Raw genomic sequence first — 15,929 nt, 5'->3', positions numbered from 1 at the left:
TCAGGCCCGCTGGATGTAAGACCCTTCTTAGGGGCGGCAGTGGCTCAGGAGGTAGACCCGGCGCCTAATGATCTCAATGTCGGCAGTTCGGCGGTTCAAATCCCGGTTGGCCACGTTTCGAGGTGTCCTTGAGCAAAGCACTGAACCCCTAATTGCTCCAGGGTTGCCGTCTATGGCTCTGACCCCTTGCCTAGAGCAGAAAATACCAAATTCCAACAATTGACTGACAAGTTGATTGCATGGCAATAAAACAATTATTATTCTTATTCTCCTCTTCCACCTCCTCCACCTCCTCCTCCTCTTCCTCCTCCTCATATCCTTGTTTTCAGGGCACCAGTGACTTCTGCGTGTCCCCAGACAAGTACCTCATGAACCAGACGCGAGACGTCATCAGCTCGGGTGAGTTTAAAACCTGGATCGATGCACTTTAATGTTGTTTTAATGAAGTTGTAATGACATGGTGATTTAAAACGGCCCGAGGCGGTGTAATTGCGGCGCTGTGTTTACATGAGAGAGACTGATGGTCTTGTGGAGCGGTGTGTGATGTGTTTCTCCTCTACAGATATAGTGCATTACTACCTGTACTGCAGCCAGACGCTGCCCAACCCCTTTCAGCAGGTAAACAGATCGTAAAACACTTGACCTGACCGACCTCTTCCACTCACTGTTTAACCTACTTCTGTCTCTCTGTCTCTTCCTGGCTCCCCTCTGCCCCCTCCCTCCTCCCTCCTCCCCCTCTACCTCCTCTCTCTCTCTCTTTCTCTCTCCTCCTGCTTCTCCCCGTCTTCCTCCTCTGTTTCTCAGACTTCTCTCTACCCCGCCCCCCCCTTCTTCCTTCCTTCCTCTCTCCTAGGGTACTGTGAGGTCTCTCTCTCTCTCTAACCCTCTAAGACAAGATTAAGATAACATCTCCAGAGGTAGTGTAGTCTCTCTCTTTCTCTCTAACCCACTCTAGAGGTAGTGTGAGGTCTCTCTCTCTCTCTCTCTCTCTCTCTCTCTCTCTCTCTCTCTCTCTCTTTCTCTCTAACCCACTCTAGAGGTAGTGTGAGGTCTCTCTCTCTCTCTCTCTCTCTCTCTCTCTCTCTATCTCTCTAACCTCCTCCAGAGTTAGTGTGAGGTCCCTCTCTAGGAGGGAGAGGTTTTCAGGTCACAGCGGTGGCCTGCCCTCCCTGCGTACAGCTCCTGCTCTGCGCTGCCCTACTTGTAGTCACGCCCCTGAGGACCACCGGCGCAGTAGCGGGGCGCGGGGCGAGCGTTACCTCGACAGGAAAAACAACTCAGCACACGTTCACCTGCGCGCGGCAGCCCAGGGAGCACGCAGACCCACACACACACACACCCCCACACACACACACATGCACATGCAAGCTGGCTGTTAAGCACACACACTCACACTCACACTCACACACACGCACACGCTCACACTCACACACACACACACACACACACACACACACACACACACACACACACACACACCGTTAACGACTCATGTGTCCCAAACAAAAGAAGAGGATAAAACCCCCAAACCTCACATTTAGAAACGACTACATCGTTAACGTTCCTAGTGGTGGTCTAGTGGATAGTGAGTTGGACTGGGATCGGAAGGTTGTGAGTTCAAATCCCGCCTGAAGCCACACCACTACTAGTGTGCCCTTGGGTAAGGCACTTAGCCCTCAGTTACTCCAGGGGGAATGTCCCCTGTAAGTCGCTTTGGATAAAAGCGTCTGCTAAATGGCAAAATTATTTTAATTATTTTATATTCTGTTAGTCAGTGTATGCCACTGGATCGCAAATCCTCTCTCTCATCTCTCTCTCTCTCTCTCTCTCTCTCTCTCTCTCTCTCTCTCACTCTCTCTCTCTCTCATCTCTCTCTCTCGCTGTCGCTCTCTTTCTCTTTCTCCCTCTTCTCTCTTGTTCTCTCTGCTTGGCTGCTTGGCTGCTTGGCTCATTTTAGCCTACCCATCTCTCCCTCTCTCTCTCTCTCTACTCTCTCTTCTCTCTCTCTCTCTCTTCTTTCTTCTTCTTACCCCCTCTCAAGCTTTCTTACTTCAGTGACTGAACAAACAAGCACACACACTCACGCTGGATGACGCCCCCCAGCTTGGTTAGTGAGTTATCGGGGACACAGTCGCCCCCACAGTGCCCCGCATCATCAAAACAAATCATGAAAAATGTTCAATCACAGGAGACTGATTATAGTTTCTGGTTTGGGCTAATTGACTGCACGTATTGTCACAGTCTTTCATGTCATGGTTGGGGACATGCAGACAACTATGTCAGACTAGAGGCTACAATTGCTAATTAGCAGAGCCGTGAATAAAAAATATACATATTATTTTAATTTGATTCCACAATTCTAGTCCATTGGGGTTCACTTCAAATAGCTGACACAACGCATGTGTATGATTGGACTATTTCGCCCCCTGCTGGTGAAAAGATGAATTGACAAGCTGTGTTGAAGAGTAGCTGTAGTGAAAAAACTAATTTTTCTGTTGAAAAACGGGTCTATGTAGCATCTGGAGTACTCTCTTAGAGGCTGGTGGAGGTAGAAATCGGAGGACGGGCTCATTGTAATACATGGAATAGAATGAGGGATGGTGTCAAACAACTGTGGACTCCACACTGACGCAATACAATGCAACACACAGGACAAATGAATCCAAACAAAGGGAGATATTAGAAACATAAGGAGACATAAAAACTAACACCTCCTGTGTTGTGGTCAGTCTCTGACCGTGTACCAGAGGTCTCTGACCACCATGCAGATCCAGATCCAGGGCCTGCTGCAGTTTGCTGTGCGCACAGGTGAGTGACCAACAAAAATGTAAAATGTGTATTTGCGTGTGTGTGTCCGTGCCTGCCTGCCTGCCTGCCTGTCTGTCTGCCTACATGCCTACCTGCCTCCGTGTGTGTGGTGTGTGTGTGTGTGTGTGTGTGTGTGTGTGTATGTGTGTGTGTGTGTGTGTATGCGTCTATCCCTGCCTGCCTGGCTCTGTGTGTGTGTGTGTGTGTGTGTGTGTGTGTGTGTGTGTGTGTGTGTCTAGTGTCTGTAATGTTAGATAAGAAGCTGTTATCTAGAGGAGAGTACATCCAGCCTGGCTGACAGTATGACCCTTGACCCTTGGCTCCCCCAAACACAGAGAGACCTGTGGGCATACAACACCTGCTCAACTCCTCGGAGGCCAGCCTGCACCAGCTCACTGCTCTGCTGGACTGCAGGGGACTCAACAAGGTACGCTCCAGCCCACTCTGCTGAACCAATGGACTCCTTAACCAAAATGGCCGCCCTGTGGGTGTGTTCCTTCCTGCAACCAATGGGTGTGTTCCTTCCTGCAACCAATGGTTGTGCCCTATGGGTGTGTTCCTGTAACCAATGGGTGTGTTCCTGTAACCAATGGGTGTGCCCTATGGGTGTGTTCCTGTAACCAATGGGTGTGCCCTAAGGGTGTGTTCCTGTAACCAATGGGTGTGCCCTAAGGGTGTGTTCCTGTAACCAATGGGTGTGCCCTAAGGGTGTGTTCCTGTAACCAATGGGTGTGCCCTGTGGGTTTGTTCCTGGAAGCAATAATTATGTCCATTCAGGTGAATTCTGTGTGTGTGTGTGTGTGTGTGTGTGTGTGTGTGTGTGTGTGCAGGACTACCTGGATGCGCTGGTGGGCGTGTGCTACGACGGCGTGGAGGGGCTGCTCTACCTGTGTCTCTTCTCCATCCTGGCGGCCGTGGCCTTCTGTGCCATGCTGTGTGCCATCCCCCGGGCCTGGACCCACATCGCCAGCAGGTCCGGGCCCCGTTCAGAACCTGTTACTTTTGGCAGCTTTTTTAGTCACTTCATCTTTAGTCTTTAGATGAAGATGCACACCAGTTCTGGTCTCACCCAGTCACCTCTATGCTTCTTAGTTCCAGTCCAGTTCCAAGTTGACGAAAATTGAAAACATTCCAGGGCAAGGCAAGGCAGGTTTATTTGTATAGCACATTTCATACAACAGAGGCAATTCAAAGTGCTTTACATACAGCATTAAACTGCATTCCAGTGCAATTTCAGATCACAAAGACTCACAGAAACATTTTAGTGTAGCACTAGTCGTTGACAAAAAGTAGACTAAAATGTTGTAGACCAAAACCACACTAAAATGCCTTCAGTCTTTGTCAACCAAAACTAAACCAAAGCCAAGAAGGACAGAAATGACTCAAATGTGACCAAAACCAATGTGCATCTTCGTCCAAAGACCAAGACTAAACGACTGAAAAGCTTGCCAAAATGAACACTGCTTTCAGAGAGTCTCTCTCAAACTCACTCTCGCTTTATTTCTCTTATATCCACTATGGGGCGGCCTCTCAAACCATCAGAGAGCAATCCCCACATCACCTTTAACTCATTCAGTGAATAAAGTTGGCCAAATTGTCAACAGTCTAGAGTGCCACGGGCAATTCACAAAAATGTGTCAATGACGATGCTTCATTTTGTAGCCAATCAGAGTGTTGTTGCTAGGTAGATAACACATAAGGAACTTAAGGCGGTGAGTGTTCCGGGAATTCTGTGGCAGTTGGTAAGTGAAGTGAGTCTCTCAAACTCACTCTCGCTTTCACATTCACTATGGCGGTGGTTTAATGGACACAGATTAAGCCTAGACATCGATTAAGCCTAGACCAAAGAGGCCCAGATTAAGCCTAGACCAAATAGTAATTTTTTTAATTAAGGAGATTCTCTGTTGAATGCTATCTATAGTCCACGACTAGGCGTTGATCAGAAAAAACGTGCATCGTGTACACTACATTACACGTATAACCTACGCGTATAAAATGACATCCACATATCTGCTGTTGACCTTTGACTGTCGTGGGCAATTCTTTCAATATCTTAATTATCTTTACTCAATTACTGACTAGTAAATTATCACAGAAATCAGAGCTGTTGATTGTCCAAGTTAGACTGCATTTATTGTAAAGCACAATAGCATACAGCCGAGATCCGTTTGCAAAAGCATCTCCCCTCTTGTTTCAAAACCTTCCTTATATCCACAAGTAACAAGTAACTTCCCACATTGCTAATTTACATATATTGGTCTAAGACAATTGGCTGTAAGTGTCTACCTCCCCTCTGGCCCTAAAATGCTATTCCATCTGTCCTTCCCAGCCTTATCACCTGTTGAAATCCTGTTTACAATGCCATTTCTTGACCCACCCGTTCCTGCTATTTAAAACCCCTGTGGTGTCTCCCTGCCACCTCCCTCTGACCCTGTACATTTATCCATCCTGGTTGCTCTCTTCCACCCCCACCTTGTTTACTCAAAGCCCACCATAAACATGTTATTACTCGTCCCTGCTCTCCACAACATTCTTGAACCACAGTTTTAGGAAGCCAACAAACCTTATAATTCATACACATTTCAACATTTCAAGGCTCACAAATCCCCCTTATGACCTGTGTCTCTGCGTCTCCAGGGAGCGTGACTACGACGACATCGACGAGGAGGACCCCTTCAACCCCCAGGCCAGGCGCGTGACGAGCCACACGCCCAACCACGCCAACATGCACAGCTTCTGCAGCTACAGCAGTAGCGTGGGCAGCCAGAGCAGCCTGCACCCCCCCGCAGCGCAGGCCGTGTCCAACGCCCCCGTCTCCGAGTACATGTGAGTCTGCCTGGGGGGGGGGGGGGGGGGGGGGGGAGCTGCTGCTGCTGCTGTTGTTGTTGTTGTTTGTTTGTTTTAGTATCACGCATTGGTTGTATCAAAAATGATTGAGGTTATATTTCTCTGTCTCTCTCTCTCTCTCTCTCTCTCTCTCTCTCTCTCTCCCTTCCTCTCTCTATCTCTCTCTCTACCTCTCCGTCTCTCTCTCTCCACCTTTCCTCCCCTCCCTCTCTCCCCCTCCCTCTCTCTCTCTCTCTCCCCCTCCCTCTCTCCCTCTCAGGAACCAGGCAGCACTCTTCGGGGGGAACAACCCCCGGTACGAGAACGTCCCCCTGATCGGCAGAGGGTCTCCTCCCCCCTCGGTGCGTTGGGCCCCAGAGGCCAAGTACTACTTATGATGTCACTCTACCACACGCTCTCTTGACCAATCAGCTTTAGTCTAGAGCAGCACTGTAAAAAAAAACATCTTAAATGTAAAATCTTCTCATCAGGTTTGTGGATACTGTATTCAGGTCAGGATCAGTGGTTGTGACCCTGTAAGAACGTGTGTTTCCTATTTGAGGTGTCACTCCAGCCAGAGTCACATAATTGCTCTTTAAAATGGAGCTGGGTGTGTGTGTCCGTCCGTCCCCCCCCATGTAATGCTGTTTATGTATGATGGCATCCTGAACTGCTGAAGTCTTACTTTTAGGTTCTTTCAACGGTTCTCTTCACTTCCTACGCCTTTCTACCAGGTTTTGGTATTCCTGTGACAGAAATGTTGTCTGAGCGGACAGGTTCTGTCAGACACATCAAATTATACGCTTTTCTCCAGGCGTTGTGCCTTCAACTGTCCCATATGAACGCTGGTGTTTTGGCTCTTAAAAAGGAGAGTAAGGGAGAAAAAAAACTGTCTAAACAGAAATCAGAAAACAAAAAAGGTCGAAACACAGGCATCCTTTCAAGTCTTCCCCGGTACCGGGAGCAAACCCCAGAGACGGATCAGAGTCAGTCGCTCAGTGAAAGGTCTCTTCCTCTCTTCCTGAGCTCATGATACATTCACCTCCCTCGGGAACGTCGCAAAGCCGACTCTTTTAAAAACGAGAGAGAGAGAGAGAGAGAGAGAGAGAGGGAGGAGAGAGAGAGAGAGAGAGAGAGAGAGAGAGAGAGAGAGAGAGAGAGAGAGAGAGAGAGAGAGAGAAAGACAGAGAGACAGAGAGCGTTTTTTGGGACTGATGCATTTTTGATCAAGCTTAACCTTTCAAAGGCTTGCTGTGCCTGCTGGAGTTTAGCCAGATAAAGAGACAGCGATCTCACACGCACTGTACCGGTGTCTGAGTATCTGGAAATGGATCTGACATCCCACCCTCTGGGAAGCTGTTTATGAATTTGTGTTGGTAAATTATTCTCTCAGTCGTATCCAGTATTTAAATGAGGTGTCCTTAACTGGCCTTATTCAGAAATATGGGGAACAATAACAGCCATATCAAAGCAATATTTAAAGCAATAACGGTTTTAATCATAAAAAAACAAGATTGAGTAAAGCAGCTAGAGCTCTGTAAAGCAGGAAAAGCTATATATTTTATGATACAGTATACAGTAGTATAAGCTAGACAATTTTCTATTTTCTGACTGTGCAGGTACGCACATCAAACAACACGCAGGTAACATAACACATCTTTTCAACTAAAGAGCCACAAGACAAAAAGCGTTTGCTCATTTCTGGGGTATAATGTGTTGTTCGACACTTGTCTTGGTGCTTTCCCCTGCTTTTACTCACTCATGACCAACCGCCAGTGCCACAAGGCAGTGGTTCTGCAGTGGGGGGGTCTGTATGTCTGTCTGTCTCCTTGATACAGACAGTACAAAGACACCCCCTCTCCCCCCCCCCCCCCCCCCCCCCAACTGCAACTCTACGGCACTCTACTTTTTCAGCTAACAGCCTCTTTTATATTTTCTGTTTGTTCGTGCGTTGTTTTGTGTGTTTGTTTGTATCTTTTTCATTTCTTACTTCCTTCTTTTCTTTAATCAACTTATGGAGGTATACACTCAGCAATTTAGAAACAGAGTAAGTCGTGTTTTTCTGCTCCTCTCTGGACTTCTGTTGTTTTTTTTAGGATAAACTCCCACTTGCTTCCCCCTCTCCTTCGACACCTTTTGTATTTTTCCCCCCATCTCATGACCTGTTGAATCCGTTCCGTCTTTAGAACTCAGTTCTCATCATCGACTCTAGCATGGCTTTGAACGGCTAACCTCACCTTTCATGACTTCATCTTCATCTCTCAGTTGTGTGCGTGTGTGTGTGTGTGTGTTTTTGTCCCAGTCAGTCAGGTTTGTCTCCCCCTACTGTCGGGAGGGTGGTAGTGGTGTCGTCCCCTCATGTCTACTCCCCAGGGGGGAATGATTGTTTAATGAAGAGACACATCGGCAGCCCTGTATTAATGTGCATGCCGTAAACCTCCCTGTGTGTTATTCTATAGCTGCCATGAAGTCACCTACTGAACTCCCGAGACCTTCATGTGTGGTTCTATAGAATTCCAGAGTCATGGGTCGAATTGCAAAAAAACAATCTTTCCTCGCGTCCTCTCCTCTCATCGCCTCCTTCTCAACAATCACATTGGAGGAGACATTTTTTGAGGGTTTCACCTCAGACCTCCTCCTCCGATGGGTTTCGAGAAAGAGGATATGAGGATACAGGACGCAGGGAACCGGAGGAAGGACTTGTGAGATTTGGCCATGGTACTGTCTGCCCCCCCCCCTCATCTCTGTCTGAGAAGGCTTGACACATCGGGAGGAGCCCAGAATCACGACACCAGCTTCATTCACCGTATATGTTAGAGTTGCTTGGCTTAGACTCAGTACTGTCTCCCTCTCCCTCGTGTCTGGCTGATTAAACACTCGTTTTTTGAAACTAGTTTCTTTATCTTCTTCTCTGCTTGTCTGTGTTTGTCCTCTGTCAGGGGTCCTGTGCGTCTGTCTCTGACTCTGTCCCCTGTGGTCTTCTGTTCCTCCACAGTACTCGCCGAGCATGAGAGCCACCTACCTGTCCATGACTGAGGACCAGATCAGACACTTTGGGAACGATTTCCAGGCGTAGAAATCTGCCTCCCTCCGTCTTCCTGTCTGTAATCTTCACTGTCTCCCCTCTCTCTGCGAGAGGGATTCAAGCAGGCGAACACACACACACACACACATACATACACACACATACACAGACACACACGTGTACACACAACCCTCCAGCGCGTGTGTGTGTGTGTGTAACTTTGTGGCTGCGGCACTGACCCTCTCGTCCGATCCACTGGACCAGGGACACACACACACTCCTCTCATTCCACACACACCTTGTACACAGTGTGTAGTATGTCTCGGTCACCATGGCTACAGACCTTGCTGTCTCTCAGGACAACGCAACAATGCAATACTCCTACTGTTCCAAATGTGTTGTGTTCTAAAATTGTATTCACAATTGTATTCATTTTTCTGCCTAAGCCGCCGTTGGAAATAGTGGTAAAACTGTTCTAGCTGTAGATCCGAATCACTCTTTTGTGTCTCCTACGGTATGTTTGTTTTGACCTGATACTGGCAGCAAACACTTAGTCGGAAATGTGAAATAGAAATTATCACATTTTTATTTCATCTCTGATATCATAACTTACAAGAGGTGCTTTTGCCACCAGTCTACTGTATGGGTCTTTTATGTGTGTAGTAGTGCTCAAAGCAAAGCGGGAAAACCGACTTGATTCATTCTGATGAGACAACTTTAACACTTTTGACAGTATACAACTTTTATAACGATGACTTTCTCAGATACTCATGATTTGTGTCTGTCTATTCTGAAGTGAAACTTCTTATAAAACATCATTTAAGAATGGAAGCATGCTTTTTTTTGTGCCTAAAATAACCACCCCCTGTTCTTGAAGATTTTCTACTGATGTTACTACTATAGGTTCATGACTGTTAGACTTGTCTGTTCCCCTCTTGCTCAAAGAGATTATCTTCCTGACGAGCCACGATATAGACTACTGAACTATTGACAAGACTCACCAAACACATACATGTGCATACGTTCAAGTCTTCTGAAGAGTATTAAATTACCTTATACACAAACCGTGTAATACAAGTTTTGTCATGCTGGCCACAGAAATTAAGTATTCACACTGTTACAACTGAATAGTTTGAAACATGAAGCGGCTACATTTTTCTTCCATGGCATTACATTTCAGCTGCCACACACATCGACCATCAAATCTTCATGCCTAAACCTTGTGAAGCACAAATCACTGACTGACTGACTGCGCCTTGGATACTGGTCTAATCCATCCGAAATCACTTACCACCTTCAGTTAACAGCTTCCATTCCATATCAATACACACACATTACACACACACACACACACACACACACACATACACACTCTCTATCTCTCTGTCACACACACACACACATACGCACACACTCACGCACAATTGTTTCACAGATGCCCCAGTGTTGCTTGCTCCTCTTTATGCAGAAAGTCCTGCTCAGAGTATCTGGCATACTTACAGTTCTGTCTGTCACATGGTCAAAGTATGCTCTTAGAAATGTCTCAAGTGATTGAAGCACAAAGCCTACTGTAAGAAGCTGGATATGTCTCAGACCAACTTGACTTCTGTAAATAGCTTGTACAATAACAGATTGTTGTTTCTTATTTTGTAGCGTTTTTTTTTTTTCTTCTTTTCCTTTCTCGTTTTAGGGTTGCCCCGGTGTGCAACGGGTTGTGCGATATCAATAACTTGTTTCAAACCAATAAAGCCCTTATGAGAGCCAGTTGCTCTGCCACAAAAGATCAGATCTATATGCCATAGGGAAATAATGGCACTGTTGTGTATATATTATATACCATGTCAACTTTTGGTCACCACTTGGAAACTTGTGCCGCTGAAAACGATCACAGTGAGAGTTTTGTTCAGATAGCAGTTAACATGACTAATGATACTTGTCTTCCATTTTGAGAAAACAAATCGTCATACATTTGATCAGCGGCCTATTTTCATCCTTTATCAGATCATGTTTTAATTCTTTTTTTTAATGTAAAATGTTGTTTTATTTTGTTTCAGTTTGAGTGCATGTCGCACTACAACCATTGAAAGTGGTGCTTGATGTGTCTGTAACCCCAGAGATGGGGTATAATTGTGAGTTAATAATAAAATACTTTTGAGTAGTATTCTCATGTTTTGTGTTGTGATCTTCATTCTAACAATGCTGAAAAGTGCACTTATTGTTATGGTTACATTCACCACAATGGATTTTAAATAAAACAATCGAGATGTATTTGAAGTGCAGACTTTCAGCTTTAATTCAAGGGGTTGAACAATAATAATAATAATAATAATAATAATAATATTGTATGAAACGTTTAGGAATTGCAACCATTTTTATACACAGTCCCCTATTTTCAGGAGCTCAAAAGTAATTGGACAAATGAACATAATCATAAATAAAATTTTCATTTTTAATACTTTGTCGAGAATCCTTTGCAGGCAATGACTGCCTGAAATCTGGAACCCGTGGACATCACCAAATGCTGGGTTTCCTCCTTTGTGATGCTTTGCCAGGCCTTTACTGCAGCTGTCTTCAGTTGTTGCTTGTTCGTGGGTCTTTCTGCCTTTAGTTTTGTCTTCAGCAAGTGAAATGCATGCTTGATCGGGTTAAGATCAGGTGATTGACTCGGCCATTGCAGAATATTCCACTTCTTTGCCTTAAAAAACTCATGGGTTGCTTATGCAGTATGTTTTGGGTCATTATCCATCTGTTTTGTGAAGCACCATCCAATCAACTTTGCTGAATTTGTCTGAATCTGAGCAGACAGAATATCCCTAAATACTTCAGAATTCATCCGTCTGCTTCTGTCTTCTGTCACATCATCAATAAACACTAGTGACCCAGTGCCATTGGAAGCCACGCATGCCCATGTTATCACACTGCCTCCAAGGTGTTTTACAGATGATGTGGTATGCGTCGGATCATGAGTCGTTCCAAGCCTTCTCCATACTTTTTTCTTCCCCTCATTCTGGTACAGGTTGATCTTAGTTTCATCTGTCCAAAGAATGCTGTTCCAGAACAGGGCTGGCTTTTTTAGATGTTTTTTGTCTAAGTCTAATCTGGCCTTTCTATTGACGCTTATGAATGGCTTGCACCTTGTGGTGAACCCTCTGTATTTGTTCATGTGAAGTCTTCCCTTTATGGTACACTTGAATAATCATATGCCTACCTCCTGGAGACTGTTCTTCACTTGGCTGGATGTTGTGAAGGGGTTTTTCTTTACCATGTAAAGGATCATGTGATCATCCACCACTCTTGTCTTCCATGGACGTCCAGACCTTTTTGTGGTGCCGAGCTCACCAGTGCGTTCTTTTTTTCTCAGAATGTACCAAACAGTTAATTTAGCCCCACCTAATGTTCTCGCTATCTCTCTGGTTGTTTTGGCAGCCTAAGGATGGCCTGTTTCACTTGCATTGAGAGCTCCGTTGACTGCATGTTGTGCGTATACAGCACCAGCTTCCAAATGCAAATGCCACACTTGGAATGAACTCAGACCTTTTACCTGCTTAAATGATAAAGAAATAATGAAGGAATAGCCCACACTGGCCCATGAAACAGCTTTTGAGTCAATTGTCCAATTACTTTTGAATAAAAGGGAACTACATATTAAAGAGCTGTAATTCCTAAACCCTTCATTCAATTTGGATGTGAATACCCTTACCCTAAAGCTGAGAGTCTGCACTTTAAGCCCATATTCATTATACAACTGTAACTTGAAGATGTTTTGGTAAACAGCTCAAATAACAAAAATTCTGTCTGTGTCCAAATATATATGGACCTAACTGTATATTTCTCTCAAGAGTAGCTTAAACTTCTTCCTTTCAGAAAGGTTTGTCAAACTAAAACTACATTGTAAAATGTTGTTCACTACATAGAACCTACTTATACAACAGTGTTAACTGTGTTAACAGTTATTTTTGGTCATCTTCCAGTAAATGACTGTCATGTGTTGGCAACACGACATTCAATTAGGCTACTAAAAGATTACCAATCCATGTGACAGAAACCGTGTGATTGCAACACTCTGAAATCACTGAGAGAACAACATAGTGAGGTGGGGAAAGGTGGGGAGACTTGTATAACACTGTTGCAGAACATACAGTTGCTAACATGTTAAAGGCCAGAACAAGCAACATCTTATACAAAACATGAAAGTTAATTAAAGGAGTTCAGATACATAAATAACACCAAAATAGATACATACATACTAAGTCACAGATAGACGCTAAAATGTATCAAGCACTTGTTCAATGCATATTCATAATGAAAACATCAATATGCCATTACTGTAGTCCTAGAGCCGCTTTAATGCAAGACGTTTACATGTTTATGTGCTTGTTTTAGAACAGGGAGCTTTAGCTGATCTAACTTGTTTTCTGCCTCACATCCGTTGGGTTCTCTCTGCCTGATGAATCCAATGAAAAACATATTGGAAAATCCTTTGATACTCAGCTTTGGTCGGAGGGTTTCAAATGTGCATTTCATCTAGAATGTACACCGATACAGTTTATGTATTCACTATGTCCAGCAGCTATTTCTTATCCTGGAGGTAGATTTTGATAAGACAGTATTCTGTATAAATATTCTGTAGGATCCCAAATCCACTGTAACTTTCATATTGTGCCATTTAAGTGTTATGTGTTCCCCACAAATAATGTTGTTTTTATACTAGCAGCTGTCACTTTCAGCATCGTATATAAACATATTTTACATCTTCGGCGTATGGCTAGTTGTTTTCCTCTCCACTCCACCAGGCTCGGGCCGAGGGGCTACCCTTTTACCACCCCGAGACCTGGTTGAGGGGCTCACCCGGGCTATATTTCTGGACACCCCTCCAAAAGCCACTTCATCGTCTCGTCATCTAATACCGACAGACCATGCATCCCGTTGGGTGGGTGGTACACCGGGCAATCCAGGATAACATGGTCTGCGGTTTGGTCCTCTGCGCCACACTCGCACGACGCATTTGGGGCCAAGCCCCATCTGTGCATTGATGTGCGGAAACGCCCGACGCCGGTCCAGAGACGATTGAGCCTCACCCAGGATAGCCTTGGCAAGTCCATCCCGAGGGGCTCAGGGCCGGCGACTGGGATGTGGTCACGGAGTTTGGAGGTGTTTGCCTCCCACTCCGTCCGCCACATATAATCCGCCCATCCTGCCGCACTGATGTTAAGATCTCTGCATTGCTGCCTGAGATCCTGTGCGGCAGGCACAAATGGGTGTCTCGACTTGAGACGCCGGGAGGGCTCCGCTGTTATAGTGAGCCTATCGTGGAGCAGATGGTTATTAAGCTCCACGGCCCGGCAGGCGAGACGTGCTGTGGCTCCCATGCGGCGGAGGCCACGGGGGTAGGACGCTGGCATCCTGTCACAATGCGCAAGGCTTCGTTTATAGGCGAGTCGAATATTGTACATATTATGATGAGATTACTTTGATTTAGCTTTAGAATGGCAGAAAAAGAATATGCCTGTTTGTGCAAATGAAGTGTGTATAACAACTTCAAGGTGTTTACAGGATGTGCAAATCTACGTTGTCAGCAACCGGACCCACGTAGCCAGAGGCTAGAGCCATACCATTACATCATTTACAGACAAAGTTCTGGAGCATGAGGCCAACAAAGGACAAATCAGTTCTCACTGATTGCAAACAGGCAACATCAAAGTCCTCATTTACAATAATCTGTGGGAGCCGAGTTACCAAACTACCAAACTCATCAGATGTCAGGTGACCTTGTCAGGTGACAGCTGCTCAGTACTTCCCCAGCAGCTCACACACACACAGCTTTGGCCAGCAGAATATCTCCTTAAAGGTCTTCCGCATCTCCTGGCTGCGAAAGGCATAGATGATGGGGTCGAGGACAGAGTTGCACATGATGAGGATGAGGTAGATGTTGAAGTGGGACATGAAGCAGGTGCAGTAGGGGTTCCTGGGGCAGGAGATCATGAGGATGAGGTGGAGGAAGAATGGAGCCCAGCACACCACAAACACCCCCAGCAGGATGGTCAGGGTGACGGCACCCTTCATGTTGGCCCGCTGGTGGATGGGAGGGGTTCCCGGCATGGCGGCCATCCTTTTCATGTGCAGGCGTGCCAGCAGGAACATGTGCACGTAGAGCGAGGCTAGGAGGACCAGCATGGTGAAGAACATGGTGATGAGGCAGACCAGCACCATGGTGCTCTCAGAGTAGACGATGAAGACGACGCCTGACACTGTGCAGAACGTCCATATGCAGGAGATGACAAACCGCGCTCGCCGCATAGTCACAATGTTGTGGTAGCGGAGTGCGTAGAAGATGGTGATGTAGCGGTCCACAGCGATTGCCAGCAGGCTGCAGATGGAGGCCAGCAGAGAGCTGCAGATCAGGGAGTCAAACACGTTGTCCATGCTCTTTATGAGGGGGCCAGGGATGGCCAGGCTGCCACTGTTGATAAGCGCTATGACGACGGTCTCTGAGGCGTTTGAGACGCTGACCAGCATATCTGCCACAGCGAGGCTGCAGATGAAAAAGTACATGGGAGAATGCAGGTTCCTGTTCTTAACGACGGCTGCCACGACCAGGATGTTCTCCAGCAGGCTGACAACGCCCAGGAAGAGGAAGACCTCCATGGAGATCGGCAGCTGCTCATAGCATCCAGTTGATGTGTCCTTTCCCTGGGCAGAGTCTTTAGTCATGGGCAGGGTCTCCGAGCTGTGGTTCCTGCCGAGGTAGCTTTGGATCAACCCATGGTGTTGTGTGGAATTCATCCTGTTGTTGTCGTCTCAGTACCTTTTATGGGATTAATCCATCTGGCTTTGAGGAGTCCTAAGTTCTCTGCGTGCTCACTAACCTTCAGCTCCATCCCATGCTGTAAGAAAAGCTCAGCAGAGTTGCAAATAGCAAATAGTTCTTTCCTATAGACATCTGTTGGTGTAGCAAGAGAAGAGAGAGAGAGAGAGAGTGAGTGAGTGAGTGAGTGAGTGAGTGTGAGAGAAACAGAGAGAAGTATGGTAGGGAAGGAAAGAAAGAGAAAATTTGATGAGAATGAGTGTATGAAAAATTATCAGAAGATAGATTAAAAAGAGACAAGTAAGAAAGGGGAAATTGGAGAGGGGAAATAGGACATTGAAGGAGAATAGGAGGGAGGTTAAGACGAGGCAAGGAAAGGAGTGAGAGAGCACAGCTGAGGGAACGAGAGTGAGTTGATCACTGAGTGAACAAGTGACTCTCTTCTCTCTCTTTCCACTATTATAA

The 15,929-nt window shown here is 46.0% G+C and overlaps 2 protein-coding genes across 2 annotated transcripts in view; one reads left to right on the top strand and one right to left on the bottom strand.

Annotated features, from left to right (window-relative positions):
* Window positions 1–8,710, top strand: part of ttyh2 (tweety family member 2) — a gene marked incomplete at both ends in the record, with an annotated part of 84,007 nt that extends 75,297 nt beyond the window's left edge. The window contains 8 exon segments of the mRNA XM_080541550.1: window positions 330–399; window positions 563–618; window positions 2,730–2,808; window positions 3,144–3,235; window positions 3,639–3,781; window positions 5,446–5,634; window positions 5,915–5,996; window positions 8,630–8,710. Of these exon segments, the coding sequence (XP_080397676.1) occupies window positions 330–399; window positions 563–618; window positions 2,730–2,808; window positions 3,144–3,235; window positions 3,639–3,781; window positions 5,446–5,634; window positions 5,915–5,996; window positions 8,630–8,710 (792 nt within the window).
* A 5,736-nt stretch (window positions 8,711–14,446) lies between these two features.
* LOC308167173 (melanocortin receptor 4-like) lies at window positions 14,447–15,442 on the bottom strand (the record flags this gene model as incomplete). The annotated part of the gene is made up of 1 exon (XM_080541551.1): window positions 14,447–15,442. The coding sequence occupies one exon, from the start codon at window positions 15,440–15,442 to the stop codon at window positions 14,447–14,449; it is 996 nt and encodes a 331-aa protein (XP_080397677.1).
* Window positions 15,443–15,929: the final 487 nt, after the last annotated feature.

Source organism: Nansenia antarctica (genome assembly GCF_963989245.1).
Source record: "Nansenia antarctica genome assembly, chromosome: 11".
Taxonomy (NCBI): Eukaryota; Metazoa; Chordata; class Actinopteri; order Argentiniformes; family Microstomatidae; genus Nansenia; species Nansenia antarctica.
Note: the sequence above shows the minus strand (reverse complement) of the source record. Positions and strands in the feature narration are given on the sequence as shown.